We start from the raw sequence: 27,694 nt of genomic DNA, 5'->3' as shown, positions 1-27,694 counted from the left end.
GAATGTATTTCATCTCGCCGTTGTTGTTTTTCTTAACCACAGACGACCGTGCGCCAGCGAGACGTGGCACTCTTGTGACTCCAGCATATTCTCGGCTCGCTCCTCCTCTCCGCTCCGCAGAGGGAGGTCAGGGGGTGGCAGGCGGCTAAACATAGCTCCACTCTCCGCGTCTCCGTAGAAGTTTCCTTGTATTTTTAGCTGCTTAATGTTTGATCCGCCACATTTGTTTAGCCTCCGCAGCCGGCTGCACTCTCTCACAACGCGCCGCACGGTTCTCTCTCTCTCTCTGCTCTCGCTCGCCCGTCTCTGCGGATATTTTGCCGCCGCGGTTTGGGAATGGGATTTATCCGCCGTGTGCGTTACACGTTTATTTTTTAAATAGAATTAATTTTTAAATAGAATAATTTTTTTCATTTCAACCTTTATTTAAAAAATCGTAAGCTTCTGAGGTTTCCCTCATTCGCAGAAATGACGATTGTACAAAATGTAAACGGTACATAATACAAACAATATTCACAGAAAATTAAACTCCGCTAAAACAGTTACAGGTATTCACACAATGGTCTGAAACTTTAAACATTCCAAGGGAAGGGAGAACCTCCACCTTCAGCGTGAGTTGAAGGACATTCCATGAGTTAGAGGCATCGAAGGAAAAGGCTGACTTCCCTCGATCAGAACAAACTTGGGGAACCCTAAGAACCATCCAGTCATTCCATCGAGTTGAATAGGTTCCAATATTCCAATCTAACAGTGAGGAGATATAAACAGGTTGTTTACCAATAAGGGCTTTAAAAATAAATGAATACCAGTGTTTGTTGCGCCTTTCTGCAAGAGAAGGCCAACCCCCCCTGTCATACAATACAATGTAAAGGATATATTAAATAGAAATGTAAAGGATATATTAAATAGAAATGTAAAGGATATATTAAATAGAAATGTAAAGGATATATTAAAGGTATCCGAGGGAGTTTTCTTGTGAACAGCTTACTTTAGTTTATATCCATATTTCCTGTTGTTGTTCTACAGTCCATGGTTCTGAGTATCGGGGCCCCCAGGGCTGTGTGAACGCTGCGGCACGGAGCCACCTGTGGCGTGTGTACTATATAAATAAATAAAGTTATTATTATTACTACTACACGGCATCCATTATGGAGGAGTCCGGAGACGGGGCCATCGAGCGAGGCCGTCTGCCCCCCAAGATGAGCTCCCCGCTGGGCTATTTCAGGCCTCCGCTCCTCAATGAAACATCCCAACACGCAGAAACAACCCCATCCATCCATCCACCCTCTCAGACCCGGCTGTGTGTGAATGGACGGGGGGCGGGGGGGGGGGGGGGGATCTTAGGTGCTAGAGAGTGCCGTGTATAAATAGAAGAATCTGGCATCTTTTCTAAATGGTCCAGGCGAGATGGAGGAGTAAATATAGCGGAGTAGAAAAAGGAGTAAATATAGCCGGGTGACGGTTGCAGGCAAAGATAGAGCGTATAACTCTGAGCATGGACCGCGGAACCGGTATAGCCAGTAGGGCCGTGGCCATACCAACTTTTGGGGTGTAAAAAATAATATATATTATTTTTATTATTATTATTATTATTATTTTTTTTTTTTTTTTTTTTTTTGCCCTGCGCAGTTTTGGCGCCCTCCTCTATATCTGCAACAATTATTTTTACATAAAAAAAATTCTAACATAAGGGAAAATGAGCCAAAAGGTGTTCACAGTCTTTCTTTCTTCTTAATTTTCTTTGAAAGCAAATTTGCACATTCTTTTATTGTTTGTTATTATTATTATTATTATTATTATTATTATTATTATTATTATTATTATTATTATTATTATTATTATTATTATTATTATTATTATTATTGTGTGTTAGCTAAGTTGTTTATTTGTTTTAATTCTTTAGTGTGCACTTTACATTTATTCTTAGCTCTTGTTCTTGCTTGTAAAAAATAAAGGTGCAGTACTTTACTGTATAACTGTTAACCCTTTCACTGCCACACGACAGAGGGTTAACCCTTTATTATCATCACACAACCGACGGTCGTGAAAGGGTTAACCTTCTGTGTATTGTCGCAGTGAAAAGGGTTAACCGGTTGGTAGCGTCTGTGAGGACCTTTGAAATGTCTCTGTGATTCTTGTATAACGAACGGTTCGGTTAGAACCAGTCCTTCATGGTCAACATACGTTGGTTTGCTATTGAGGAGCAAGTGACTGTGGATTCACTCGGTGCATCACAGTTTTTTGGCTCATTTTCCCTTATGTTAGAATTTTTTTTATGTAAAAATAATGGTTGCAGATATAGAGGAGGGCGCCAAAACTGCGCAGAGCAAAAAAAATATAATCTAATAATTTCTTTTTTTTTAACCCCGAAAGTTGGCCCTACTTATTCCAAATGCATTCCGCGGTCCATGACTCTGAGAGCAGGATGTAGAACTCTGAGAGCAGGATGTAGAACTCTGGGGACAGGATGTAGAACTCTGAGGGCAGGATGTAGATCTCTGAGAGCAGGATGGAGAACTCTGGGGACAGGATGTAGAACTCTGAGGGCAGGATGTAGATCTCTGAGGGCAGGATGTAGAACTCTGAGGGCAGGATGTAGAACTCTGAGGGCAGGATGTAGAACTCCGAGGGCAGGATGTAGAACTCTGAGGGCAGGATATAGAACTCTGAGGGCAGGATGTAGAACTCTGAGGGCAGGATGTAGAACTCTGAGGGCAGGATGTAGAACTCTGAGAGCAGGATGTAGAACTCTGAGGGGCAGGATGTAGAACTCTGAGAGCAGGATGTAGAAGTCTGAGGGCAGGATGTAGAACTCTGAGGGGCAGGATGTAGAACTCTGAGAGCAGGATGTAGAACTCTGAGGGCAGGATGTAGAACTCTGAGAGCAGGATGTAGAACTCTGAGAGCAGGATGTAGAATTCTGAGAGCAGGATGTAGAACTCTGAGGGCAGGATGTAGAACTCTGAGGGCGGGCTGAAGACGGAACAACAAACGCACATCCATCATCTCCTTTGAATCCATCCTGTTGAGATAACAACGCACTGAGGTTTTATTTCTTTCTGCCGTGTTGCCGGTCTGTTCCTCGCAGGCCATTCATCCTGCTAGTCCTGGTCGGTTGGTCTCTTGGACCCCTAGCAGGCTCATAATCATACGGTTGTGGTCTGTAAGGTTGTGGTCTGTAAGGTCGGGCGCCAGCACGCAAATCGTCCTTAAGAGGTCCCGCGGTCGGTGATGCTTAATTTGGCAGCATGTCTTTGTTGTTGCCGCCATCTTTAGTGTTACAGATTTCCCTGTTCAAAACGACCACAGTGATGCTTCTCATGTTACAGTCTGGTCTCTGGATGTGATGCAGGAGTGCGCTGCATGTTGAACGCACGGTGCAGAGTTGCAATTCAACAGAATTTACATGAAATGGGGATGTTTTAACTGAAACATGCTACAAGACCTAGTATTGATGCCACTATATGAATTGAAAATGGGGGACCCTGATGTAAACAAGACGAAAGTCTTTCTCTGGTCTGCCTCCCCTTAACAATTGTATGTATTGAGCCGTACTGTATTGTACCCATTCTGCAATCTGTTAAATAAAGTTTTCATTCATTCATTCATTCACTATGATGCCACTTGTCGATTTCACGCAGTTATCAATAATTATCGATAATAAGTGGTCTCGGCCTCGGAAGCCTCCTCCAGGAATGTGACGCCACCACCACACTCCCTGATCCAGTTCCTCATCGATGCCGCTGTGTCTTCCCGGCCTCAGCCTCGCAAAGGACCCTGTAATTGAGTTACGCGGGGCTCTCGTCTGAAAGGGCCACATGCAGATCTTGGATCTGTAATTACAGCGCAGGCAGGCAGGGCTGAGTTAGGGGAGGCAGGGCTGAGTTAGGGGAGGCAGGGCTGAGTTAGGGGAGGCAGGCTGAGTTAGGGGAGGCAGGGCTGAGTTAGGGGAGGCAGGGGTGAGTTAGGGGAGGCAGGCTGAGTTAGGGGAGGCAGGGGTGAGTTAGGGGAGGCAGGCTGAGTTAGGGGAGGCAGGCTGAGTTAGGGGAGGCAGGGCTGAGTTAGGGGAGGCAGGGCTGAGTTAGGGGAGGCAGGGGTGAGTTAGGGGAGGCAGGCTGAGTTAGGGGAGGCAGGGCTGAGTTAGGGGAGGCAGGCTGAGTTAGGGGAGGCAGGCTGAGTTAGGGGAGGCAGGCTGAGTGAGTTAGGGGAGGCAGGCTGAGTTAGGGGAGGCAGGCTGAGTTAGGGGAGGCAGGCTGAGTTAGGGGAGGCAGGGCTGAGTTAGGGGAGGCAGGGGTGAGTTAGGGGAGGCAGGGTGAGTTAGGGGAGGCAGGGCTGAGTTAGGGGAGGCAGGCTGAGTTAGGTGAGGCAGGGCTGAGTTAGGGGAGGCAGGGCTGAGTTAGGGGAGGCAGGCTGAGTTAGGGGAGGCAGGGTGAGTTAGGGGAGGCAGGCTGAGTTAGGGGAGCCAGGCTGAGTTAGGGGAGGCAGGCTGAGTTAGGGGAGGCAGGGCTGAGTTAGGGGAGGCAGGGGTGAGTTAGGGGAGGCAGGCTGAGTTAGGGGAGGCAGGGCTGAGTTAGGGGAGGCAGGCTGAGTTAGGGGAGGCAGGGGTGAGTTAGGGGAGGCAGGCTGAGTTAGGGGAGGCAGGGTGAGTTAGGGGAGGCAGGCTGAGTTAGGGGAGGCAGGCTGAGTTAGGGGAGGCAGGGCTGAGTTAGGGGAGGCAGGGCTGAGTTAGGGGAGGCAGGCTGAGTTAGGGGAGGCAGGGGTGAGTTAGGGGAGGCAGGGTGAGTTAGGGGAGGCAGGGCTGAGTTAGGGGAGGCAGGCTGAGTTAGGGGAGGCAGGGCTGAGTTAGGGGAGGCAGGTGGCTGAGTTAGGGGAGGCAGGGCTGAGTTAGGGGAGGCAGGGCTGAGTTAGGGGACAGTTAGGGGAGGCAGGCTGAGTTAGGGGAGGCAGGCTGAGTTAGGGGAGGCAGGGTGGGCTGAGTTAGGGGAGGCAGGGCTGAGTTAGGGGAGGCAGGGTGGGCTGAGTTAGGGGAGGCAGGGTGAGTTAGGGGAGGCAGGCTGAGTTAGGGGAGGCAGGCTGAGTTAGGGGAGTCAGGCTGAGTTAGGGGAGGCAGGGCTGAGTTAGGGGAGGCAGGGTGAGTTAGGGGAGGCAGGGCTGAGTTAGGGGAGGCAGGCTGAGTTAGGGGAGGCAGGGCTGAGTTAGGGGAGGCAGGGCTGAGTTAGGGGAGGCAGGGGTGAGTTAGGGGAGGCAGGGTGAGTTAGGGGAGGCAGGCTGAGTTAGGGGAGGCAGGCTGAGTTAGGGGAGGCAGGCTGAGTTAGGGGAGGCAGGGCTGAGTTATGGGAGGCAGGGGTGAGTTAGGGGAGGCAGGGTGAGTTAGGGGAGGCAGGGCTGAGTTAGGGGAGGCAGGCTGAGTTAGGTGAGGCAGGGCTGAGTTAGGGGAGGCAGGGCTGAGTTAGGGGAGGCAGGGCTGAGTTAGGGGAGGCAGGCTGAGTTAGGGGAGGCAGGGGTGAGTTAGGGGAGGCAGGGTGAGTTAGGGGAGGCAGGGGTGAGTTAGGGGAGGCAGGCAGGGCTGAGTTAGGGGAGGCAGGGTGGGCTGAGTTAGGGGAGGCAGGGCTGAGTTAGGGGAGGCAGGGCTGAGTTAGGGGAGGCAGGCTGAGTTAGGGGAGGCAGGGCTGAGTTAGGGGAGGCAGGTGGCTGAGTTAGGGGAGGCAGGGCTGAGTTAGGGGAGGCAGGCTGAGTTAGGGGAGGCAGGGGTGAGTTAGGGGAGGCAGGCTGAGTTAGGGGAGGCAGGGGTGAGTTAGGGGAGGCATGGCTGAGTTAGGGGAGGCAGGGTTGAGTTAGGGGAGGCAGGGCTGAGTTAGGGGAGGCAGGCAGGCTGAGTTAGGGGAGGCAGGCTGAGTTAGGGGAGGCAGGGCTGAGTTAGGGGAGGCAGGGCTGAGTTAGGGGAGGCAGGGTGAGTTAGGGGAGGCAGGGTTGAGTTAGGGGAGGCAGGGCTGAGTTAGGGGAGGCAGGGCTGAGTTAGGGGAGGCAGGGTGGGCTGAGTTAGGGGAGGCAGGCTGAGTTAGGGGAGGCAGGGGTGAGTTAGGGGAGGCAGGCTGAGTTAGGGGAGGCAGGCTGAGTTGGGGGAGGCAGGGCTGAGTTAGGGGAGGCAGGCTGAGTTAGGGGAGGCAGGGCTGAGTTAGGGGAGGCAGGCTGAGTTAGGGGAGGCAGGGGTGAGTTAGGGGAGGCAGGGTGAGTTAGGGGAGGCAGGGCTGAGTTAGGGGAGGCAGGCTGAGTTAGGGGAGGCAGGCTGAGTTAGGGGAGGCAGGCTGAGTTAGGGGAGGCAGGGGTGAGTTAGGGGAGGCAGGCTGAGTTAGGGGAGGCAGGGCTGAGTTAGGGGAGGCAGGGCTGAGTTAGGGGAGGCAGGGCTGAGTTAGGGGAGGCAGGGCTGAGTTAGGAGAGGCAGGGTGTGCTGAGTTAGGGGAGGCAGGCTGAGTTAGGGGAGGCAGGGGTGAGTTAGGGGAGGCAGGCTGAGTTAGGGGAGGCAGGGCTGAGTTAGGGGAGGCAGGGTGTGCTGAGTTAGGGGAGGCAGGCTGAGTTAGGGGAGGCAGGGGTGAGTTAGGGGAGGCAGGGCTGAGTTAGGGGAGGCAGGGTTGAGTTAGGGGAGGCATGGCTGAGTTAGGGGAGGCAGGGCTGAGTTAGGGGAGGCAGGGCTGAGTTAGGGGAGGCAGGCTGAGTTAGGGGAGGCAGGCTGAAGGCAGGCTGAGTTAGGGGAGGCAGGGCTGAGTTAGGGGAGGCAGGGCTGAGTTAGGGGAGGCAGGGCTGAGTTAGGGGAGGCAGGGCTGAGTTAGGGGAGGCAGGCTGAGTTAGGGGAGGCAGGGCTGAGTTAGGGGAGGCAAGGTGTGCTGAGTTAGGGGAGGCAGGCTGAGTTAGGGGAGGCAGGGGTGAGTTAGGGGAGGCAGGGCTGAGTTAGGGGAGGCAGGGTTGAGTTAGGGGAGGCAGGGCTGAGTTAGGGGAGGCAGGGCTGAGTTAGGGGAGGCAGGGCTGAGTTAGGGGAGGCAGGCTGAGTTAGGGGAGGCAGGGTGGGCTGAGTTAGGGGAGGCAGGCTGAGTTAGGGGAGGAGGGTGAGTTAGGGGAGTCAGGCTGAGTTAGGTGAGGCAGGGCTGAGTTAGGGGAGGCAGGGCTGAGTTAGGGGAGGCAGGCTGAGTTAGGGGAGGCAGGGGTGAGTTAGGGAGGCAGGGTGAGTTAGGGGAGGCAGGGCTGAGTTAGGGAGGCAGGCTGAGTTAGGGGAGGCAGGGCTGAGTTAGGGGAGGCAGGTGGCTGAGTTAGGGGAGGCAGGGCTGAGTTAGGGAGGCAGGCTGAGTTAGGGGAGGCAGGGGTGAGTTAGGGGAGGCAGGCTGAGTTAGGGGAGGCAGGGGTGAGTTAGGGGAGGCAGGGGTGAGTTAGGGGAGGCAGGCTGAGTTAGGGGAGGCAGGGCTGAGTTTGGGAGGCAGGCTGAGTTAGGGGAGGCAGGGCTGAGTTAGGGGAGGCAGGGCTGAGTTAGGGGAGGCAGGCTGAGTTAGGGGAGGCAGGGTTGAGTTCGGGGAGGCAGGGCTGAGTTAGGGGAGGCAGGCTGAGTTAGGGGAGGCAGGTGGGCTGAGTTAGGGGAGGCAGGGCTGAGTTAGGGGAGGCAGGCTGAGTTAGGGGAGGCAGGGTGGGCTGAGTTAGGGGAGGCAGGGTTGAGTTAGGGGAGGCAGGGCTGAGTTAGGGGAGGCAGGGTTGAGTTAGGGGAGGCAGGGTGAGTTAGGGGAGGCAGGGCTGAGTTAGGGGAGGCAGGGCTGAGTTAGGGGAGGCAGGGTGAGTTAGGGGAGGCAGGGCTGAGTTAGGGGAGGCAGGTGGCTGAGTTAGGGGAGGCAGGCTGAGTTAGGGGAGGCAGGGCTGAGTTAGGGGAGGCAGGGCTGAGTTAGGGGAGGCAGGGCTGAGTTAGGGGAGGCAGGGGTGAGTTAGGGGAGGCAGGGCTGAGTTAGGGGAGGCAGGGGTGAGTTAGGGGAGGCAGGGCTGAGTTAGGGGAGGCAGGGCTGAGTTAGGGGAGGCCGGGCTGAGTTAGGGGAGGCAGGCTGAGTTAGGGGAGGCAGGGCTGAGTTAGGGGAGGCAGGCTGACTTAGGGGAGGCAGGCTGAGTTAGGGGAGGCAGGGTTGAGTTAGGGGAGGCTGGGTGGGCTGAGTTAGGGGAGGCAGGGCTGAGTTAGGGGAGGCAGGGGTGAGTTAGGGGAGGCAGGCTGAGTTAGGGGAGGCAGGGTGAGTTAGGGGAGGCAGGGGTGAGTTAGGGGAGGCAGGCTGAGTTAGGGGAGGCAGGGCTGAGTTTGGGGAGGCAGGCTGAGTTAGGGGAGGCAGGGCTGAGTTAGGGGAGGCAGGGCTGAGTTAGGGGAGGCAGGCTGAGTTAGGGGAGGCAGGGTTGAGTTAGGGGAGGCAGGGCTGAGTTAGGGGAGGCAGGCTGAGTTAGGGGAGGCAGGGTGGGCTGAGTTAGGGGAGGCAGGGCTGAGTTAGGGGAGGCAGGCTGAGTTAGGGGAGTCAGGGTGGGCTGAGTTAGGGGAGGCAGGGTTGAGTTAGGGGAGGCAGGGCTGAGTTAGGGGAGGCAGGGTTGAGTTAGGGGAGGCAGGGTGAGTTAGGGGAGGCATGGCTGAGTTAGGGGAGGCAGGGCTGAGTTAGGGGAGGCAGGGGTGAGTTAGGGGAGGCAGGGCTGAGTTAGGGGAGGCAGGCTGAGTTAGGGGAGGCAGGTGGCTGAGTTAGGGGAAGCAGGCTGAGTTAGGGGAGGCAGGGCTGAGTTAGGGGAGGCAAGGCTGAGTTAGGGGAGGCAGGGGTGAGTTAGGGGAGGCAGGGCTGAGTTAGGGGAGGCAGGGCTGAGTTAGGGGAGGCCGGGCTGAGTTAGGGGAGGCAGGCTGAGTTAGGGGAGGCAGGGCTGAGTTAGGGGAGGCAGGCTGAGTTACGGGAGGCAGGCTGAGTTAGGGGAGGCAGGGTTGAGTTAGGGGAGGCTGGGTGGGCTGAGTTAGGAAGGCAGGGCTGAGTTAGGGGAGGCAGGCTGAGTTAGGGGAGGCAGGGCTGAGTTAGGGGAGGCAGGGCTGAGTTAGGGGAGGCAGGGTGAGTTAGGGCAGGCAGGGTGGGCTGAGTTAGGGGAGGCAGGGCTGAGTTAGGGGAGGCAGGGCTGAGTTAGGGGAGGCAGGGTGAGTTAGGGGAGGCATGGCTGAGTTAGGGGAGGCAGGGTTGAGTTAGGGGAGGCAGGGCTGAGTTAGGGGAGGCAGGCAGGCTGAGTTAGGGGAGGCAGGCTGAGTTAGGGGAGGCAGGGCTGAGTTAGGGGAGGCAGGGCTGAGTTAGGGGAGGCAGGGTGAGTTAGGGGAGGCATGGCTGAGTTAGGGGAGGCAGGGTTGAGTTAGGGGAGGCAGGGCTGAGTTAGGGGAGGCAGGCAGGCTGAGTTAGGGGAGGCAGGCTGAGTTAGGGGAGGCAGGGGTGAGTTAGGGGAGGCAGGCTGAGTTAGGGGAGGCAGGGCTGAGTTAGGGGAGGCAGGCTGAGTTAGGGGAGGCAGGGCTGAGTTAGGGGAGGCAGGCTGAGTTAGGGGAGGCAGGGTGAGTTAGGGGAGGCAGGGTGAGTTAGGGGAGGCAGGGCTGAGTTAGGGGAGGCAGGCTGAGTTAGGGGAGGCAGGCTGAGTTAGGGGAGGCAGGCTGAGTTAGGGGAGGCAGGGGTGAGTTAGGGGAGGCAGGCTGAGTTAGGGGAGGCAGGGCTGAGTTAGGGGAGGCAGGGCTGAGTTAGGGGAGGCAGGGCTGAGTTAGGGGAGGCAGGGTGTGCTGAGTTAGGGGAGGCAGGCTGAGTTAGGGGAGGCAGGGGTGAGTTAGGGGAGGCAGGCTGAGTTAGGGGAGGCAGGGCTGAGTTAGGGGAGGCAGGGTGTGCTGAGTTAGGGGAGGCAGGCTGAGTTAGGGGAGGCAGGGGTGAGTTAGGGGAGGCAGGGCTGAGTTAGGGGAGGCAGGGTTGAGTTAGGGGAGGCAGGGCTGAGTTAGGGGAGGCAGGGCTGAGTTAGGGGAGGCAGGGCTGAGTTAGGGGAGGCAGGCTGAGTTAGGGGAGGCAGGCTGAGTTAGGGGAGGCAGGGGTGAGTTAGGGGAGGCAGGGTGGGCTGAGTTAGGGGAGGCAGGGCTGAGTTAGGGGAGGCAGGCTGAGTTAGGGGAGGCAGGGTGGGCTGAATTAGGGGAGGCAGGGTTGAGTTAGGGGAGGCAGGGCTGAGTTAGGGGAGGCAGGGTTGAGTTAGGGGAGGCAGGGCTGAGTTAGGGGAGGCAGGGCTGAGTTAGGGCAGGCAGGCTGAGTTAGGGGAGGCAGGCTGAGTTAGGGGAGGCAGGGCTGAGTTAGGGGAGGCAGGGCTGAGTTAGGGGAGGCAGGGCTGAGTTAGGGGAGGCAGGGTGAGTTAGGGGAGGCAGGGCTGAGTTAGGGGAGGCAGGGCTGAGATAGGGGAGGCAGGGCTGAGTTAGGGGAGGCAGGCTGAGTTAGGGGAGGCAGGCTGAGTTAGGGGAGGCAGGCTGAGTTAGGGGAGGCAGGCTGAGTTAGGGGAGGCAGGGGTGAGTTAGGGGAGGCAGGCTGAGTTAGGGTAGGCAGGGCTGAGTTAGGGGAGGCAGGGCTGAGTTAGGGGAGGCAGGGCTGAGTTAGGGGAGGCAGGGCTGAGTTAGGGGAGGCAGGGTGAGTTAGGGGAGGCAGGGCTGAGTTAGGGGAGGCAGGGCTGAGTTAGGGGAGGCAGGCTGAGTTAGGGGAGGCAGGCTGAGTTAGGGGAGGCAGGGTGGGCTGAGTTAGGGGAGGCAGGGCTGAGTTAGGGGAGGCAGGGCTGAGTTAGGGGAGGCAGGGCTGAGTTAGGGGAGGCAGGCTGAGTTAGGGGAGGCAGGGCTGAGTTAGGGGAGGCAGGGCTGAGTTAGGGGAGGCAGGGCTGAGTTAGGGGAGGCAGGGCTGAGTTAGGGGAGGCAGGCTGAGTTAGGGGAGGCAGGGCTGAGTTAGGGGAGGCAAGGTGTGCTGAGTTAGGGGAGGCAGGCTGAGTTAGGGGAGGCAGGGGTGAGTTAGGGGAGGCAGGGCTGAGTTAGGGGAGGCAGGGTTGAGTTAGGGGAGGCAGGGCTGAGTTAGGGGAGGCAGGGCTGAGTTAGGGGAGGCAGGGCTGAGTTAGGGGAGGCAGGCTGAGTTAGGGGAGGCAGGGTGGGCTGAGTTAGGGGAGGCAGGCTGAGTTAGGGGAGGCAGGGCTGAGTTAGGGGAGGCAGGGGTGAGTTAGGGGAGGCAGGGTGAGTTAGGGGAGGCAGGCTGAGTTAGGGGAGGCAGGGCTGAGTTAGGGGAGGCAGGGCTGAGTTAGGGGAGGCAGGGGTGAGTTAGGGGAGGCAGGGCTGAGTTAGGGGAGGCAGGCTGAGTTAGGGGAGGCAGGCTGAGTTAGGTGAGGCAGGGCTGAGTTAGGGGAGGCTGGGTGGGCTGAGTTGGGGGAGGCAGGGCTGAGTTAGGGGAGGCAGGCTGAGTTAGGGGAGGCAGGGCTGAGTTAGGGGAGGCAGGGCTGAGTTAGGGGAGGCAGGGCTGAGTTAGGGGAGGCAGGGCTGAGTTAGGGGAGGCAGGGTGAGTTAGGGGAGGCAGGGCTGAGTTAGGGGAGGCAGGGCTGAGTTAGGGGAGGCAGGGTGAGTTAGGGGAGGCAGGGCTGAGTTAGGGGAGGCAGGGCTGAGTTAGGGGAGGCAGGGCTGAGTTAGGGGAGGCAGGGTGAGTTAGGGGAGGCATGGCTGAGTTAGGGGAGGCAGGGCTGAGTTAGGGGAGGCAGGCTGAGTTAGGGGAGGCAGGCTGAGTTAGGGGAGGCAGGGCTGAGTTAGGAGTTAGGGGAGGCATGGCTGAGTTAGGGGAGGCAGGGTTGAGTTAGGGGAGGCATGGCTGAGTTAGGGGAGGCAGGGCTGAGTTAGGGGAGGCAGGGCTGAGTTAGGGGAGGCAGGCTGAGTTAGGGGAGGCAGGCTGAGTTAGGGGAGGCACGGCTGAGTTAGGGGAGGCAGGCTGAGTTAGGGGAGGCAGGGCTGAGTTAGGGGAGGCAGGCTGAGTTAGGGGAGGCAGGGCTGAGTTAGGGGAGGCAGGGCTGAGTTAGGGGAGGCAGGGCTGAGTTAGGGGAGGCAGGCTGAGTTAGGGGAGGCAGGGCTGAGTTAGGGGAGCCAGGCTGAGTTAGGGGAGGCAGGCTGAGTTAGGGGAGGCAGGCTGAGTTAGGGCAGGCAGGGTGGGCTGAGTTAGGGGAGGCAGGGTTGAGTTAGGGGAGGCAGGGCTGAGTTAGGGGAGGCAGGGCTGAGTTAGGGGAGGCAGGCTGAGTTAGGGGAGGCAGGGCTGAGTTAGGGGAGGCAGGGCTGAGTTAGGTGAGGCAGGGCTGAGTTAGGGGAGGCAGGGCTGAGTTAGGGGAGGCAGGGCTGAGTTAGGGGAGGCAGGGCTGAGTTAGGGGAGGCAGGCTGAGTTAGGGGAGGCAGGCTGAGTTAGGGGAGGCAGGGTGTGCTGAGTTAGGGGAGGCAGGCTGAGTTAGGGGAGGCAGGCTGAGTTAGGGAAGGCAGGCTGAGTTAGGGGAGGCAGGCTGAGTTAGGGGAGGCAGGCTGAGTTAGGGGAGGCAGGCAGGGTGAGTTAGGGGAGGCAGGGCTGAGTTAGGGGAGGCAGGGCTGAGTTAGGGGAGGCAGGGTGGGCTGAGTTAGGGGAGGCAGGCTGAGTTAGGGGAGGCAGGGCTGAGTTAGGGGAGGCAGGGTGGGCTGAGTTAGGGGAGGCAGGGCTGAGTTAGGGGAGGCAGGGCTGAGTTAGGGGAGGCAGGGTGGGCTGAGTTAGGGGAGGCAGGGTGAGTTAGGGGAGGCAGGGCTGAGTTAGGGGAGGCAAGGTTGAGTTAGGGGAGGCAGGGCTGAGTTAGGGGAGGCAGGCTGAGTTAGGGGAGGCAGGGCTGAGTTAGGGGAGGCAGGGGTGAGTTAGGGGAGGCAGGGCTGAGTTAGGGGAGGCAGGGTTGAGTTAGGGGAGGCAGGGCTGAGTTAGGGGAGGCAGGGCTGAGTTAGGGGAGGCAGGGCTGAGTTAGGGGAGGCAGGGCTGAGTTAGGGGAGGCAGGGGTGAGTTAGGGGAGGCAGGCTGAGTTAGGGGAGGCTGGGTGGGCTGAGTTAGGGGAGGCAGGGCTGAGTTAGGGGAGGCAGGGCTGAGTTAGGGGAGGCTGGGTGGGCTGAGTTAGGGGAGGCAGGCTGAGTTAGGGGAGGCATTGCTGAGTTAGGGGAGGCAGGGCTGAGTTAGGGGAGGCAGGGGTGAGTTAGGGGAGGCAGGGTGAGTTAGGGGAGGCAGGGTGAGTTAGGGGAGGCAGGGCTGAGTTAGGGGAGGCAGGGTTGAGTTAGGGGAGGCAGGGTTGAGTTAGGGGAGGCAGGGCTGAGTTAGGGGAGGCAGGGTTGAGTTAGGGCAGGCAGGGTGGGCTGAGTTAGGGGAGGCAGGGCTGAGTTAGGGGAGGCAGGGGTGAGTTAGGGGAGGCAGGGTGGGCTGAGTTAGGCGAGGCAGGGCTGAGTTAGGGGAGGCAGGGGTGAGTTAGGGGAGGCAGGGCTGAGTTAGGGGAGGCAGGGCTGAGTTAGGGCAGGCAGGGCTGAGTTAGGGGAGGCAGGGGTGAGTTAGGGGAAGCAGGGTGAGTTAGGGGAGGCAGGGCTGAGTTAGGGGAGGCAGGCTGAGTTAGGGGAGGCAGGGCTGAGTTAGGGGAGGCAGGCTGAGTTAGGGGAGGCAGGGCTGAGTTAGGGGAGGCAGGGCTGAGTTAGGGGAGGCAGGGCTGAGTTAGGGGAGGCAGGGGTGAGTTAGGTGAGGCAGGGCTGAGTTAGGGGAGGCTGGGCTGAGTTAGGGGAGGCAGGGCTTTGAGTTAGGGGAGGCAGGGCTGAGTTAGGGGAGGCAGGGCTGAGTTAGGGGAGGCAGGCTGAGTTAGGGGAGGCAGGCTGAGTTAGGGGAGGCAGGCTGAGTTAGGGGAGGCAGGGCTGAGTTAGGGGAGGCAGGCTGAGTTAGGGGAGGCAGGGTGAGTAAGGGGAGGCAGGGGTGAGTTAGGGGAGGCAGGCAGGGCTGAGTTAGGGGAGGCAGGCAGGGCTGAGTTAGGGGAGGCAGGCTGAGTTAGGGGAGGCAGGCAGGGCTGAGTTAGGGGAGGCAGGCAGGGCTGAGTTAGGGGAGGCAGGCTGAGTTAGGGGAGGGAGGGTGAGTTAGGGGAGTCAGGCTGAGTTAGGTGAGGCAGGGCTGAGTTAGGGGAGGCAGGGCTGAGTTAGGGGAGGCAGGCTGAGTTAGGGGAGGCAGGGGTGAGTTAGGGGAGGCAGGGTGAGTTAGGGGAGGCAGGGCTGAGTTAGGGGAGGCAGGCTGAGTTAGGGGAGGCAGGGCTGAGTTAGGGGAGGCAGGTGGCTGAGTTAGGGGAGGCAGGGCTGAGTTAGGGGAGGCAGGCTGAGTTAGGGGAGGCAGGGGTGAGTTAGGGGAGGCAGGCTGAGTTAGGGGAGGCAGGGGTGAGTTAGGGGAGGCAGGGGTGAGTTAGGGGAGGCAGGCTGAGTTAGGGGAGGCAGGGCTGAGTTTGGGGAGGCAGGCTGAGTTAGGGGAGGCAGGGCTGAGTTAGGGGAGGCAGGGCTGAGTTAGGGGAGGCAGGCTGAGTTAGGGGAGGCAGGGTTGAGTTCGGGGAGGCAGGGCTGAGTTAGGGGAGGCAGGCTGAGTTAGGGGAGGCAGGGTGGGCTGAGTTAGGGGAGGCAGGGCTGAGTTAGGGGAGGCAGGCTGAGTTAGGGGAGTCAGGGTGGGCTGAGTTAGGGGAGGCAGGGTTGAGTTAGGGGAGGCAGGGCTGAGTTAGGGGAGGCAGGGTTGAGTTAGGGGAGGCAGGGTGAGTTAGGGGAGGCAGGGCTGAGTTAGGGGAGGCAGGGCTGAGTTAGGGGAGGCAGGGGTGAGTTAGGGGAGGCAGGGCTGAGTTAGGGGAGGCAGGTGGCTGAGTTAGGGGAGGCAGGCTGAGTTAGGGGAGGCAGGGCTGAGTTAGGGGAGGCAGGGCTGAGTTAGGGGAGGCAGGGCTGAGTTAGGGGAGGCAGGGGTGAGTTAGGGGAGGCAGGGCTGAGTTAGGGGAGGCAGGGGTGAGTTAGGGGAGGCAGGGCTGAGTTAGGGGAGGCAGGGCTGAGTTAGGGGAGGCCGGGCTGAGTTAGGGGAGGCAGGCTGAGTTAGGGGAGGCAGGGCTGAGTTAGGGGAGGCAGGCTGACTTAGGGGAGGCAGGCTGAGTTAGGGGAGGCAGGGTTGAGTTAGGGGAGGCTGGGTGGGCTGAGTTAGGGGAGGCAGGGCTGAGTTAGGGGAGGCAGGCTGAGTTAGGGGAGGCAGGGCTGAGTTAGGGGAGGCAGGGTGAGTTAGGGCAGGCAGGGTGAGTTAGGGCAGGCAGGGTGGGCTGAGTTAGGGGAGGCAGGGCTGAGTTAGGGGAGGCAGGGCTGAGTTAGGGGAGGCAGGGTGAGTTAGGGGAGGCATGGCTGAGTTAGGGGAGGCAGGGTTGAGTTAGGGGAGGCAGGGCTGAGTTAGGGGAGGCAGGCAGGCTGAGTTAGGGGAGGCAGGCTGAGTTAGGGGAGGCAGGGCTGAGTTAGGGGAGGCAGGGCTGAGTTAGGGGAGGCAGGGTGAGTTAGGGGAGGCATGGCTGAGTTAGGGGAGGCAGGGTTGAGTTAGGGGAGGCAGGGCTGAGTTAGGGCAGGCAGGCAGGCTGAGTTAGGGGAGGCAGGCTGAGTTAGGGGAGGCAGGGGTGAGTTAGGGGAGGCAGGCTGAGTTAGGGGAGGCAGGCTGAGTTAGGGGAGGCAGGGCTGAGTTAGGGGAGGCAGGCTGAGTTAGGGGAGGCAGGGCTGAGTTAGGGGAGGCAGGCTGAGTTAGGGGAGGCAGGGGTGAGTTAGGGGAGGCAGGGTGAGTTAGGGGAGGCAGGGCTGAGTTAGGGGAGGCAGGCTGAGTTAGGGGAGGCAGGGGTGAGTTAGGGGAGGCAGGGCTGAGTTAGGGGAGGCAGGGTTGAGTTAGGGGAGGCAGGGTGAGTTAGGGGAGGCAGGGGTGAGTTAGGGGAGGCAGGCTGAGTTAGGGGAGGCAGGGCTGAGTTAGGGGAGGCAGGGCTGAGTTAGGGGAGGCAGGGCTGAGTTAGGGGAGGCAGGGCTGAGTTAGGGGAGGCAGGGTGTGCTGAGTTAGGGGAGGCAGGCTGAGTTAGGGGAGGCAGGGGTGAGTTAGGGGAGGCAGGCTGAGTTAGGGGAGGCAGGGTGTGCTGAGTTAGGTGAGGCAGGGGTGAGTTAGGTGAGGCAGGGGTGAGTTAGGGGAGGCAGGGCTGAGTTAGGGGAGGCAGGGTTGAGTTAGGGGAGGCAGGGCTGAGTTAGGGGAGGCAGGGCTGAGTTAGGGGAGGCAGGGCTGAGTTAGGGGAGGCAGGCTGAGTTAGGGGAGGCAGGCTGAGTTAGGGGAGGCAGGGGTGAGTTAGGGGAGGCAGGGTGGGCTGAGTTAGGGGAGGCAGGGCTGAGTTAGGGGAGGCAGGCTGAGTTAGGGGAGGCAGGGGTGAGTTAGGGGAGGCAGGGCTGAGTTAGGGGAGGCAGGGTTGAGTTAGGGGAGGCAGGGCTGAGTTAGGGGAGGCAGGGCTGAGTTAGGGGAGGCAGGGCTGAGTTAGGGGAGGCAGGCTGAGTTAGGGGAGGCAGGCTGAGTTAGGGGAGGCAGGGGTGAGTTAGGGGAGGCAGGGTGGGCTGAGTTAGGGGAGGCAGGGCTGAGTTAGGGGAGGCAGGCTGAGTTAGGGGAGGCAGGGTGGGCTGAGTTAGGGGAGGCAGGGTGAGTTAGGGGAGGCAGGCTGAGTTAGGGGAGGCAGGGTGGGCTGAGTTAGGGGAGGCAGGCTGAGTTAGGGGAGGCAGGGTGGGCTGAGTTAGGGGAGGCAGGGTGAGTTAGGGGAGGCAGGCTGAGTTAGGGGAGGCAGGCTGAGTTAGGGGAGGCAGGCTGAGTTAGGGGAGGCAGGGCTGAGTTAGGGGAGGCAGGGCTGAGTTAGGGGAGGCAGGCTGAGTTAGGGGAGGCAGGGCTGAGTTAGGGGAGGCAGGCTGAGTTAGGGGAGGCAGGGCTGAGTTAGGGGAGGCAGGGGTGGGTTAGGGGAGGCAGGGTGAGTTAGGGGAGGCAGGCTGAGTTAGGGGAGGCAGGCTGAGTTAGGGGAGGCAGGCTGAGTTAGGGGAGGCAGGGCTGAGTTAGGGGAGGCAGGCTGAGTTAGGGGAGGCAGGGCTGAGTTAGGGGAGGCAGGGCTGAGTTAGGGGAGGCAGGGGTGAGTTAGGGGAGGCAGGGTGAGTTAGGGGAGGCAGGGCTGAGTTAGGGGAGGCAGGCTGAGTTAGGTGAGGCAGGGCTGAGTTAGGGGAGGCAGGGCTGAGTTAGGGGAGGCAGGGCTGAGTTAGGGGAGGCAGGCTGAGTTAGGGGAGGCAGGGGTGAGTTAGGGGAGGCAGGGTGAGTTAGGGGAGGCAGGGCTGAGTTAGGGGAGGCAGGCTGAGTTAGGGGAGGCAGGGCTGAGTTAGGGGAGGCAGGTGGCTGAGTTAGGGGAGGCAGGGCTGAGTTAGGGGAGGCAGGGCTGAGTTAGGGGAGGCAGGGTGAGTTAGGGGAGGCAGGCTGAGTTAGGGGAGGCAGGGCTGAGTTAGGGGAGGCAGGCTGAGTTAGGGGAGGCAGGCTGAGTTAGGGGAGGCAGGCTGAGTTAGGGGAGGCAGGCTGAGTTAGGGGAGGCAGGGCTGAGTTAGGGGAGGCAGGGGTGAGTTAGGGGAGGCAGGGTGAGTTAGGGGAGGCAGGCTGAGTTAGGGGAGGCAGGGCTGAGTTAGGGGAGGCAGGGGTGAGTTAGGGGAGGCAGGGCTGAGTTAGGGGAGGCAGGGCTGAGTTAGGGCAGGCAGGGCTGAGTTAGGGGAGGCAGGGGTGAGTTAGGGGAAGCAGGGTGAGTTAGGGGAGGCAGGGCTGAGTTAGGGGAGGCAGGCTGAGTTAGGGGAGGCAGGGCTGAGTTAGGGGAGGCAGGCTGAGTTAGGGGAGGCAGGGCTGAGTTAGGGGAGGCAGGGCTGAGTTAGGGGAGGCAGGGCTGAGTTAGGGGAGGCAGGGGTGAGTTAGGTGAGGCAGGGCTGAGTTAGGGGAGGCTGGGCTGAGTTAGGGGAGGCAGGGCTTTGAGTTAGGGGAGGCAGGGCTGAGTTAGGGGAGGCAGGGCTGAGTTAGGGGAGGCAGGCTGAGTTAGGGGAGGCAGGCTGAGTTAGGGGAGGCAGGCTGAGTTAGGGGAGGCAGGGCTGAGTTAGGGGAGGCAGGCTGAGTTAGGGGAGGCAGGGTGAGTAAGGGGAGGCAGGGGTGAGTTAGGGGAGGCAGGCAGGGCTGAGTTAGGGGAGGCAGGCAGGGCTGAGTTAGGGGAGGCAGGCTGAGTTAGGGGAGGCAGGCAGGGCTGAGTTAGGGGAGGCAGGCAGGGCTGAGTTAGGGGAGGCAGGCTGAGTTAGGGGAGGGAGGGTGAGTTAGGGGAGTCAGGCTGAGTTAGGTGAGGCAGGGCTGAGTTAGGGGAGGCAGGGCTGAGTTAGGGGAGGCAGGCTGAGTTAGGGGAGGCAGGGGTGAGTTAGGGGAGGCAGGGTGAGTTAGGGGAGGCAGGGCTGAGTTAGGGGAGGCAGGCTGAGTTAGGGGAGGCAGGGCTGAGTTAGGGGAGGCAGGTGGCTGAGTTAGGGGAGGCAGGGCTGAGTTAGGGGAGGCAGGCTGAGTTAGGGGAGGCAGGGGTGAGTTAGGGGAGGCAGGCTGAGTTAGGGGAGGCAGGGGTGAGTTAGGGGAGGCAGGGGTGAGTTAGGGGAGGCAGGCTGAGTTAGGGGAGGCAGGGCTGAGTTTGGGGAGGCAGGCTGAGTTAGGGGAGGCAGGGCTGAGTTAGGGGAGGCAGGGCTGAGTTAGGGGAGGCAGGCTGAGTTAGGGGAGGCAGGGTTGAGTTCGGGGAGGCAGGGCTGAGTTAGGGGAGGCAGGCTGAGTTAGGGGAGGCAGGGTGGGCTGAGTTAGGGGAGGCAGGGCTGAGTTAGGGGAGGCAGGCTGAGTTAGGGGAGTCAGGGTGGGCTGAGTTAGGGGAGGCAGGGTTGAGTTAGGGGAGGCAGGGCTGAGTTAGGGGAGGCAGGGTTGAGTTAGGGGAGGCAGGGTGAGTTAGGGGAGGCAGGGCTGAGTTAGGGGAGGCAGGGCTGAGTTAGGGGAGGCAGGGGTGAGTTAGGGGAGGCAGGGCTGAGTTAGGGGAGGCAGGTGGCTGAGTTAGGGGAGGCAGGCTGAGTTAGGGGAGGCAGGGCTGAGTTAGGGGAGGCAGGGCTGAGTTAGGGGAGGCAGGGCTGAGTTAGGGGAGGCAGGGGTGAGTTAGGGGAGGCAGGGCTGAGTTAGGGGAGGCAGGGGTGAGTTAGGGGAGGCAGGGCTGAGTTAGGGGAGGCAGGGCTGAGTTAGGGGAGGCCGGGCTGAGTTAGGGGAGGCAGGCTGAGTTAGGGGAGGCAGGGCTGAGTTAGGGGAGGCAGGCTGACTTAGGGGAGGCAGGCTGAGTTAGGGGAGGCAGGGTTGAGTTAGGGGAGGCTGGGTGGGCTGAGTTAGGGGAGGCAGGGCTGAGTTAGGGGAGGCAGGCTGAGTTAGGGGAGGCAGGGCTGAGTTAGGGGAGGCAGGGTGAGTTAGGGCAGGCAGGGTGAGTTAGGGCAGGCAGGGTGGGCTGAGTTAGGGGAGGCAGGGCTGAGTTAGGGGAGGCAGGGCTGAGTTAGGGGAGGCAGGGTGAGTTAGGGGAGGCATGGCTGAGTTAGGGGAGGCAGGGTTGAGTTAGGGGAGGCAGGGCTGAGTTAGGGGAGGCAGGCAGGCTGAGTTAGGGGAGGCAGGCTGAGTTAGGGGAGGCAGGGCTGAGTTAGGGGAGGCAGGGCTGAGTTAGGGGAGGCAGGGTGAGTTAGGGGAGGCATGGCTGAGTTAGGGGAGGCAGGGTTGAGTTAGGGGAGGCAGGGCTGAGTTAGGGCAGGCAGGCAGGCTGAGTTAGGGGAGGCAGGCTGAGTTAGGGGAGGCAGGGGTGAGTTAGGGGAGGCAGGCTGAGTTAGGGGAGGCAGGCTGAGTTAGGGGAGGCAGGGCTGAGTTAGGGGAGGCAGGCTGAGTTAGGGGAGGCAGGGCTGAGTTAGGGGAGGCAGGCTGAGTTAGGGGAGGCAGGGGTGAGTTAGGGGAGGCAGGGTGAGTTAGGGGAGGCAGGGCTGAGTTAGGGGAGGCAGGCTGAGTTAGGGGAGGCAGGGGTGAGTTAGGGGAGGCAGGGCTGAGTTAGGGGAGGCAGGGTTGAGTTAGGGGAGGCAGGGTGAGTTAGGGGAGGCAGGGGTGAGTTAGGGGAGGCAGGCTGAGTTAGGGGAGGCAGGGCTGAGTTAGGGGAGGCAGGGCTGAGTTAGGGGAGGCAGGGCTGAGTTAGGGGAGGCAGGGCTGAGTTAGGGGAGGCAGGGTGTGCTGAGTTAGGGGAGGCAGGCTGAGTTAGGGGAGGCAGGGGTGAGTTAGGGGAGGCAGGCTGAGTTAGGGGAGGCAGGGTGTGCTGAGTTAGGTGAGGCAGGGGTGAGTTAGGTGAGGCAGGGGTGAGTTAGGGGAGGCAGGGCTGAGTTAGGGGAGGCAGGGTTGAGTTAGGGGAGGCAGGGCTGAGTTAGGGGAGGCAGGGCTGAGTTAGGGGAGGCAGGGCTGAGTTAGGGGAGGCAGGCTGAGTTAGGGGAGGCAGGCTGAGTTAGGGGAGGCAGGGGTGAGTTAGGGGAGGCAGGGTGGGCTGAGTTAGGGGAGGCAGGGCTGAGTTAGGGGAGGCAGGCTGAGTTAGGGGAGGCAGGGGTGAGTTAGGGGAGGCAGGGCTGAGTTAGGGGAGGCAGGGTTGAGTTAGGGGAGGCAGGGCTGAGTTAGGGGAGGCAGGGCTGAGTTAGGGGAGGCAGGGCTGAGTTAGGGGAGGCAGGCTGAGTTAGGGGAGGCAGGCTGAGTTAGGGGAGGCAGGGGTGAGTTAGGGGAGGCAGGGTGGGCTGAGTTAGGGGAGGCAGGGCTGAGTTAGGGGAGGCAGGCTGAGTTAGGGGAGGCAGGGTGGGCTGAGTTAGGGGAGGCAGGGTGAGTTAGGGGAGGCAGGCTGAGTTAGGGGAGGCAGGGTGGGCTGAGTTAGGGGAGGCAGGCTGAGTTAGGGGAGGCAGGGTGGGCTGAGTTAGGGGAGGCAGGGTGAGTTAGGGGAGGCAGGCTGAGTTAGGGGAGGCAGGCTGAGTTAGGGGAGGCAGGCTGAGTTAGGGGAGGCAGGGCTGAGTTAGGGGAGGCAGGGCTGAGTTAGGGGAGGCAGGCTGAGTTAGGGGAGGCAGGGCTGAGTTAGGGGAGGCAGGCTGAGTTAGGGGAGGCAGGGCTGAGTTAGGGGAGGCAGGGGTGGGTTAGGGGAGGCAGGGTGAGTTAGGGGAGGCAGGCTGAGTTAGGGGAGGCAGGCTGAGTTAGGGGAGGCAGGCTGAGTTAGGGGAGGCAGGGCTGAGTTAGGGGAGGCAGGCTGAGTTAGGGGAGGCAGGGCTGAGTTAGGGGAGGCAGGGCTGAGTTAGGGGAGGCAGGGGTGAGTTAGGGGAGGCAGGGTGAGTTAGGGGAGGCAGGGCTGAGTTAGGGGAGGCAGGCTGAGTTAGGTGAGGCAGGGCTGAGTTAGGGGAGGCAGGGCTGAGTTAGGGGAGGCAGGGCTGAGTTAGGGGAGGCAGGCTGAGTTAGGGGAGGCAGGGGTGAGTTAGGGGAGGCAGGGTGAGTTAGGGGAGGCAGGGCTGAGTTAGGGGAGGCAGGCTGAGTTAGGGGAGGCAGGGCTGAGTTAGGGGAGGCAGGTGGCTGAGTTAGGGGAGGCAGGGCTGAGTTAGGGGAGGCAGGGCTGAGTTAGGGGAGGCAGGGTGAGTTAGGGGAGGCAGGCTGAGTTAGGGGAGGCAGGGCTGAGTTAGGGGAGGCAGGCTGAGTTAGGGGAGGCAGGCTGAGTTAGGGGAGGCAGGCTGAGTTAGGGGAGGCAGGCTGAGTTAGGGGAGGCAGGGCTGAGTTAGGGGAGGCAGGGGTGAGTTAGGGGAGGCAGGGTGAGTTAGGGGAGGCAGGCTGAGTTAGGGGAGGCAGGGCTGAGTTAGGGGAGGCAGGGCTGAGTTAGGGGAGGCAGGCTGAGTTAGGGGAGGCAGGGCTGAGTTAGGGGAGGCAGGCTGAGTTAGGTGAGGCAGGGCTGAGTTAGGGGAGGCAGGGCTGAGTTAGGGGAGGCAGGGCTGAGTTAGGGGAGGCAGGCTGAGTTAGGGGAGGCAGGGGTGAGTTAGGGGAGGCAGGGTGAGTTAGGGGAGGCAGGGCTGAGTTAGGGGAGGCAGGCTGAGTTAGGGGAGGCAGGGCTGAGTTAGGGGAGGCAGGTGGCTGAGTTAGGGGAGGCAGGGCTGAGTTAGGGGAGGCAGGCTGAGTTAGGGGAGGCAGGGGTGAGTTAGGGGAGGCAGGCTGAGTTAGGGGAGGCAGGGGTGAGTTAGGGGAGGCAGGGGTGAGTTAGGGGAGGCAGGCTGAGTTAGGGGAGGCAGGGCTGAGTTTGGGGAGGCAGGCTGAGTTAGGGGAGGCAGGGCTGAGTTAGGGGAGGCAGGGCTGAGTTAGGGGAGGCAGGCTGAGTTAGGGGAGGCAGGGTTGAGTTAGGGGAGGCAGGGCTGAGTTAGGGGAGGCAGGCTGAGTTAGGGGAGGCAGGGTGGGCTGAGTTAGGGGAGGCAGGGCTGAGTTAGGGGAGGCAGGCTGAGTTAGGGGAGTCAGGGTGGGCTGAGTTAGGGGAGGCAGGGTTGAGTTAGGGGAGGCAGGGCTGAGTTAGGGGAGGCAGGGTTGAGTTAGGGGAGGCAGGGTGAGTTAGGGGAGGCATGGCTGAGTTAGGGGAGGCAGGGCTGAGTTAGGGGAGGCAGGGGTGAGTTAGGGGAGGCAGGGCTGAGTTAGGGGAGGCAGGCTGAGTTAGGGGAGGCAGGTGGCTGAGTTAGGGGAGGCAGGCTGAGTTAGGGGAGGCAGGGCTGAGTTAGGGGAGGCAGGGCTGAGTTAGGGGAGGCAGGGGTGAGTTAGGGGAGGCAGGGCTGAGTTAGGGGAGGCAGGGCTGAGTTAGGGGAGGCCGGGCTGAGTTAGGGGAGGCAGGCTGAGTTAGGGGAGGCAGGGCTGAGTTAGGGGAGGCAGGCTGAGTTAGGGGAGGCAGGCTGAGTTAGGGGAGGCAGGGTTGAGTTAGGGGAGGCTGGGTGGGCTGAGTTAGGAAGGCAGGGCTGAGTTAGGGGAGGCAGGCTGAGTTAGGGGAGGCAGGGCTGAGTTAGGGGAGGCAGGGCTGAGTTAGGGGAGGCAGGGTGAGTTAGGGCAGGCAGGGTGGGCTGAGTTAGGGGAGGCAGGGCTGAGTTAGGGGAGGCAGGGCTGAGTTAGGGGAGGCAGGGTGAGTTAGGGGAGGCATGGCTGAGTTAGGGGAGGCAGGGTTGAGTTAGGGGAGGCAGGGCTGAGTTAGGGGAGGCAGGCAGGCTGAGTTAGGGGAGGCAGGCTGAGTTAGGGGAGGCAGGGCTGAGTTAGGGGAGGCAGGGCTGAGTTAGGGGAGGCAGGGTGAGTTAGGGGAGGCATGGCTGAGTTAGGGGAGGCAGGGTTGAGTTAGGGGAGGCAGGGCTGAGTTAGGGGAGGCAGGCAGGCTGAGTTAGGGGAGGCAGGCTGAGTTAGGGGAGGCAGGGGTGAGTTAGGGGAGGCAGGCTGAGTTAGGGGAGGCAGGCTGAGTTAGGGGAGGCAGGGCTGAGTTAGGGGAGGCAGGCTGAGTTAGGGGAGGCAGGGCTGAGTTAGGGGAGGCAGGCTGAGTTAGGGGAGGCAGGGGTGAGTTAGGGGAGGCAGGGTGAGTTAGGGGAGGCATGGCTGAGTTAGGGGAGGCAGGCTGAGTTAGGGGAGGCAGGCTGAGTTAGGGGAGGCAGGCTGAGTTAGGGGAGGCAGGGGTGAGTTAGGGGAGGCAGGCTGAGTTAGGGGAGGCAGGGCTGAGTTAGGGGAGGCAGGGCTGAGTTAGGGGAGGCAGGGCTGAGTTAGGGGAGGCAGGGTGTGCTGAGTTAGGGGAGGCAGGCTGAGTTAGGGGAGGCAGGGGTGAGTTAGGGGAGGCAGGCTGAGTTAGGGGAGGCAGGGCTGAGTTAGGGGAGGCAGGGTGTGCTGAGTTAGGGGAGGCAGGCTGAGTTAGGGGAGGCAGGGGTGAGTTAGGGGAGGCAGGGCTGAGTTAGGGGAGGCAGGGTTGAGTTAGGGGAGGCAGGGCTGAGTTAGGGGAGGCAGGGCTGAGTTAGGGGAGGCAGGGCTGAGTTAGGGGAGGCAGGCTGAGTTAGGGGAGGCAGGCTGAGTTAGGGGAGGCAGGGGTGAGTTAGGGGAGGCAGGGTGGGCTGAGTTAGGGGAGGCAGGGCTGAGTTAGGGGAGGCAGGCTGAGTTAGGGGAGGCAGGGTGGGCTGAATTAGGGGAGGCAGGGTTGAGTTAGGGGAGGCAGGGCTGAGTTAGGGGAGGCAGGGTTGAGTTAGGGGAGGCAGGGCTGAGTTAGGGGAGGCAGGGCTGAGTTAGGGCAGGCAGGCTGAGTTAGGGGAGGCAGGCTGAGTTAGGGGAGGCAGGGCTGAGTTAGGGGAGGCAGGGCTGAGTTAGGGGAGGCAGGGCTGAGTTAGGGGAGGCAGGGTGAGTTAGGGGAGGCAGGGCTGAGTTAGGGGAGGCAGGGCTGAGATAGGGGAGGCAGGGCTGAGTTAGGGGAGGCAGGCTGAGTTAGGGGAGGCAGGCTGAGTTAGGGGAGGCAGGCTGAGTTAGGGGAGGCAGGCTGAGTTAGGGGAGGCAGGGGTGAGTTAGGGGAGGCAGGCTGAGTTAGGGTAGGCAGGGCTGAGTTAGGGGAGGCAGGGCTGAGTTAGGGGAGGCAGGGCTGAGTTAGGGGAGGCAGGGTGAGTTAGGGGAGGCAGGGCTGAGTTAGGGGAGGCAGGGCTGAGTTAGGGGAGGCAGGCTGAGTTAGGGGAGGCAGGCTGAGTTAGGGGAGGCAGGGTGGGCTGAGTTAGGGGAGGCAGGGCTGAGTTAGGGGAGGCAGGGCTGAGTTAGGGGAGGCAGGGCTGAGTTAGGGGAGGCAGGCTGAGTTAGGGGAGGCAGGGCTGAGTTAGGGGAGGCAGGGCTGAGTTAGGGGAGGCAGGGCTGAGTTAGGGGAGGCAGGGCTGAGTTAGGGGAGGCAGGCTGAGTTAGGGGAGGCAGGGCTGAGTTAGGGGAGGCAAGGTGTGCTGAGTTAGGGGAGGCAGGCTGAGTTAGGGGAGGCAGGGGTGAGTTAGGGGAGGCAGGGCTGAGTTAGGGGAGGCAGGGTTGAGTTAGGGGAGGCAGGGCTGAGTTAGGGGAGGCAGGGCTGAGTTAGGGGAGGCAGGGCTGAGTTAGGGGAGGCAGGCTGAGTTAGGGGAGGCAGGGTGGGCTGAGTTAGGGGAGGCAGGCTGAGTTAGGGGAGGCAGGGCTGAGTTAGGGGAGGCAGGGGTGAGTTAGGGGAGGCAGGGTGAGTTAGGGGAGGCAGGCTGAGTTAGGGGAGGCAGGCTGAGTTAGGGGAGGCAGGGCTGAGTTAGGGGAGGCAGGGCTGAGTTAGGGGAGGCAGGGGTGAGTTAGGGGAGGCAGGGCTGAGTTAGGGGAGGCAGGCTGAGTTAGGGGAGGCAGGCTGAGTTAGGTGAGGCAGGGCTGAGTTAGGGGAGGCTGGGTGGGCTGAGTTGGGGGAGGCAGGGCTGAGTTAGGGGAGGCAGGCTGAGTTAGGGGAGGCAGGGCTGAGTTAGGGGAGGCAGGGCTGAGTTAGGGGAGGCAGGGCTGAGTTAGGGGAGGCAGGGCTGAGTTAGGGGAGGCAGGGTGAGTTAGGGGAGGCAGGGCTGAGTTAGGGGAGGCAGGGCTGAGTTAGGGGAGGCAGGGTGAGTTAGGGGAGGCAGGGCTGAGTTAGGGGAGGCAGGGCTGAGTTAGGGGAGGCAGGGCTGAGTTAGGGGAGGCAGGGTGAGTTAGGGGAGGCATGGCTGAGTTAGGGGAGGCAGGGCTGAGTTAGGGGAGGCAGGCTGAGTTAGGGGAGGCAGGCTGAGTTAGGGGAGGCAGGGCTGAGTTAGGGGAGGCAGGGCTGAGTTAGGGGAGGCATGGCTGAGTTAGGGGAGGCAGGGTTGAGTTAGGGGAGGCATGGCTGAGTTAGGGGAGGCAGGGCTGAGTTAGGGGAGGCAGGGCTGAGTTAGGGGAGGCAGGCTGAGTTAGGGGAGGCAGGCTGAGTTAGGGGAGGCACGGCTGAGTTAGGGGAGGCAGGCTGAGTTAGGGGAGGCAGGGCTGAGTTAGGGGAGGCAGGCTGAGTTAGGGGAGGCAGGGCTGAGTTAGGGGAGGCAGGGCTGAGTTAGGGGAGGCAGGGCTGAGTTAGGGGAGGCAGGCTGAGTTAGGGGAGGCAGGGCTGAGTTAGGGGAGCCAGGCTGAGTTAGGGGAGGCAGGCTGAGTTAGGGGAGGCAGGCTGAGTTAGGGCAGGCAGGGTGGGCTGAGTTAGGGGAGGCAGGGTTGAGTTAGGGGAGGCAGGGCTGAGTTAGGGGAGGCAGGGCTGAGTTAGGGGAGGCAGGCTGAGTTAGGGGAGGCAGGGGTGAGTTAGGGGAGGCAGGCTGAGTTAGGGGAGGCAGGGCTGAGTTAGGGGAGGCAGGGCTGAGTTAGGGGAGGCAGGGCTGAGTTAGGGGAGGCAGGGTGTGCTGAGTTAGGGGAGGCAGGCTGAGTTAGGGGAGGCAGGGGTGAGTTAGGGGAGGCAGGCTGAGTTAGGGGAGGCAGGGCTGAGTTAGGGGAGGCAGGGTGTGCTGAGTTAGGGGAGGCAGGCTGAGTTAGGGGAGGCAGGGGTGAGTTAGGGGAGGCAGGGCTGAGTTAGGGGAGGCAGGGTTGAGTTAGGGGAGGCAGGGCTGAGTTAGGGGAGGCAGGGCTGAGTTAGGGGAGGCAGGGCTGAGTTAGGGGAGGCAGGCTGAGTTAGGGGAGGCAGGCTGAGTTAGGGGAGGCAGGGGTGAGTTAGGGGAGGCAGGGTGGGCTGAGTTAGGGGAGGCAGGGCTGAGTTAGGGGAGGCAGGCTGAGTTAGGGGAGGCAGGGTGGGCTGAATTAGGGGAGGCAGGGTTGAGTTAGGGGAGGCAGGGCTGAGTTAGGGGAGGCAGGGTTGAGTTAGGGGAGGCAGGGCTGAGTTAGGGGAGGCAGGGCTGAGTTAGGGCAGGCAGGCTGAGTTAGGGGAGGCAGGCTGAGTTAGGGGAGGCAGGGCTGAGTTAGGGGAGGCAGGGCTGAGTTAGGGGAGGCAGGGCTGAGTTAGGGGAGGCAGGGTGAGTTAGGGGAGGCAGGGCTGAGTTAGGGGAGGCAGGGCTGAGTTAGGGGAGGCAGGGCTGAGTTAGGGGAGGCAGGCTGAGTTAGGGGAGGCAGGGCTGAGTTAGGGGAGGCAGGCTGAGTTAGGGGAGGCAGGCTGAGTTAGGGGAGGCAGGGGTGAGTTAGGGGAGGCAGGCTGAGTTAGGGGAGGCAGGGCTGAGTTAGGGGAGGCAGGGCTGAGTTAGGGGAGGCAGGGCTGAGTTAGGGGAGGCAGGGTGAGTTAGGGAGGCAGGGCTGAGTTAGGGGAGGCAGGGCTGAGTTAGGGGAGGCAGGCTGAGTTAGGGGAGGCAGGGCTGAGTTAGGGGAGGCAGGGTGGGCTGAGTTAGGGGAGGCAGGGCTGAGTTAGGGGAGGCAGGGCTGAGTTAGGGGAGGCAGGGCTGAGTTAGGGGAGGCAGGCTGAGTTAGGGGAGGCAGGGCTGAGTTAGGGGAGGCAGGGCTGAGTTAGGGGAGGCAGGGCTGAGTTAGGGGAGGCAGGG

The 27,694-nt window shown here is 61.1% G+C and overlaps 1 protein-coding gene across 1 annotated transcript in view; it reads right to left on the bottom strand.

The window, feature by feature from the left end:
• Positions 1 to 2,379: 2,379 nt before the first annotated feature.
• The window catches only part of LOC311228168 (ankyrin repeat and SOCS box protein 2-like), a gene marked incomplete at both ends in the record, with an annotated part of 88,235 nt that continues 62,920 nt past the window's right edge, over positions 2,380 to 27,694 (bottom strand). The window contains 2 exons of the mRNA XM_084314079.1: positions 2,380 to 2,772; positions 2,814 to 2,962. Coding sequence (XP_084170205.1) covers positions 2,380 to 2,772; positions 2,814 to 2,962 — 542 coding nt within the window. The remainder of the gene's footprint in view (positions 2,773 to 2,813; positions 2,963 to 27,694) is intronic.

Source organism: Notolepis coatsorum (genome assembly GCF_963971535.1).
Source record: "Notolepis coatsorum genome assembly, chromosome: 5".
Taxonomy (NCBI): Eukaryota; Metazoa; Chordata; class Actinopteri; order Aulopiformes; family Paralepididae; genus Notolepis; species Notolepis coatsorum.
Note: the sequence above shows the minus strand (reverse complement) of the source record. Positions and strands in the feature narration are given on the sequence as shown.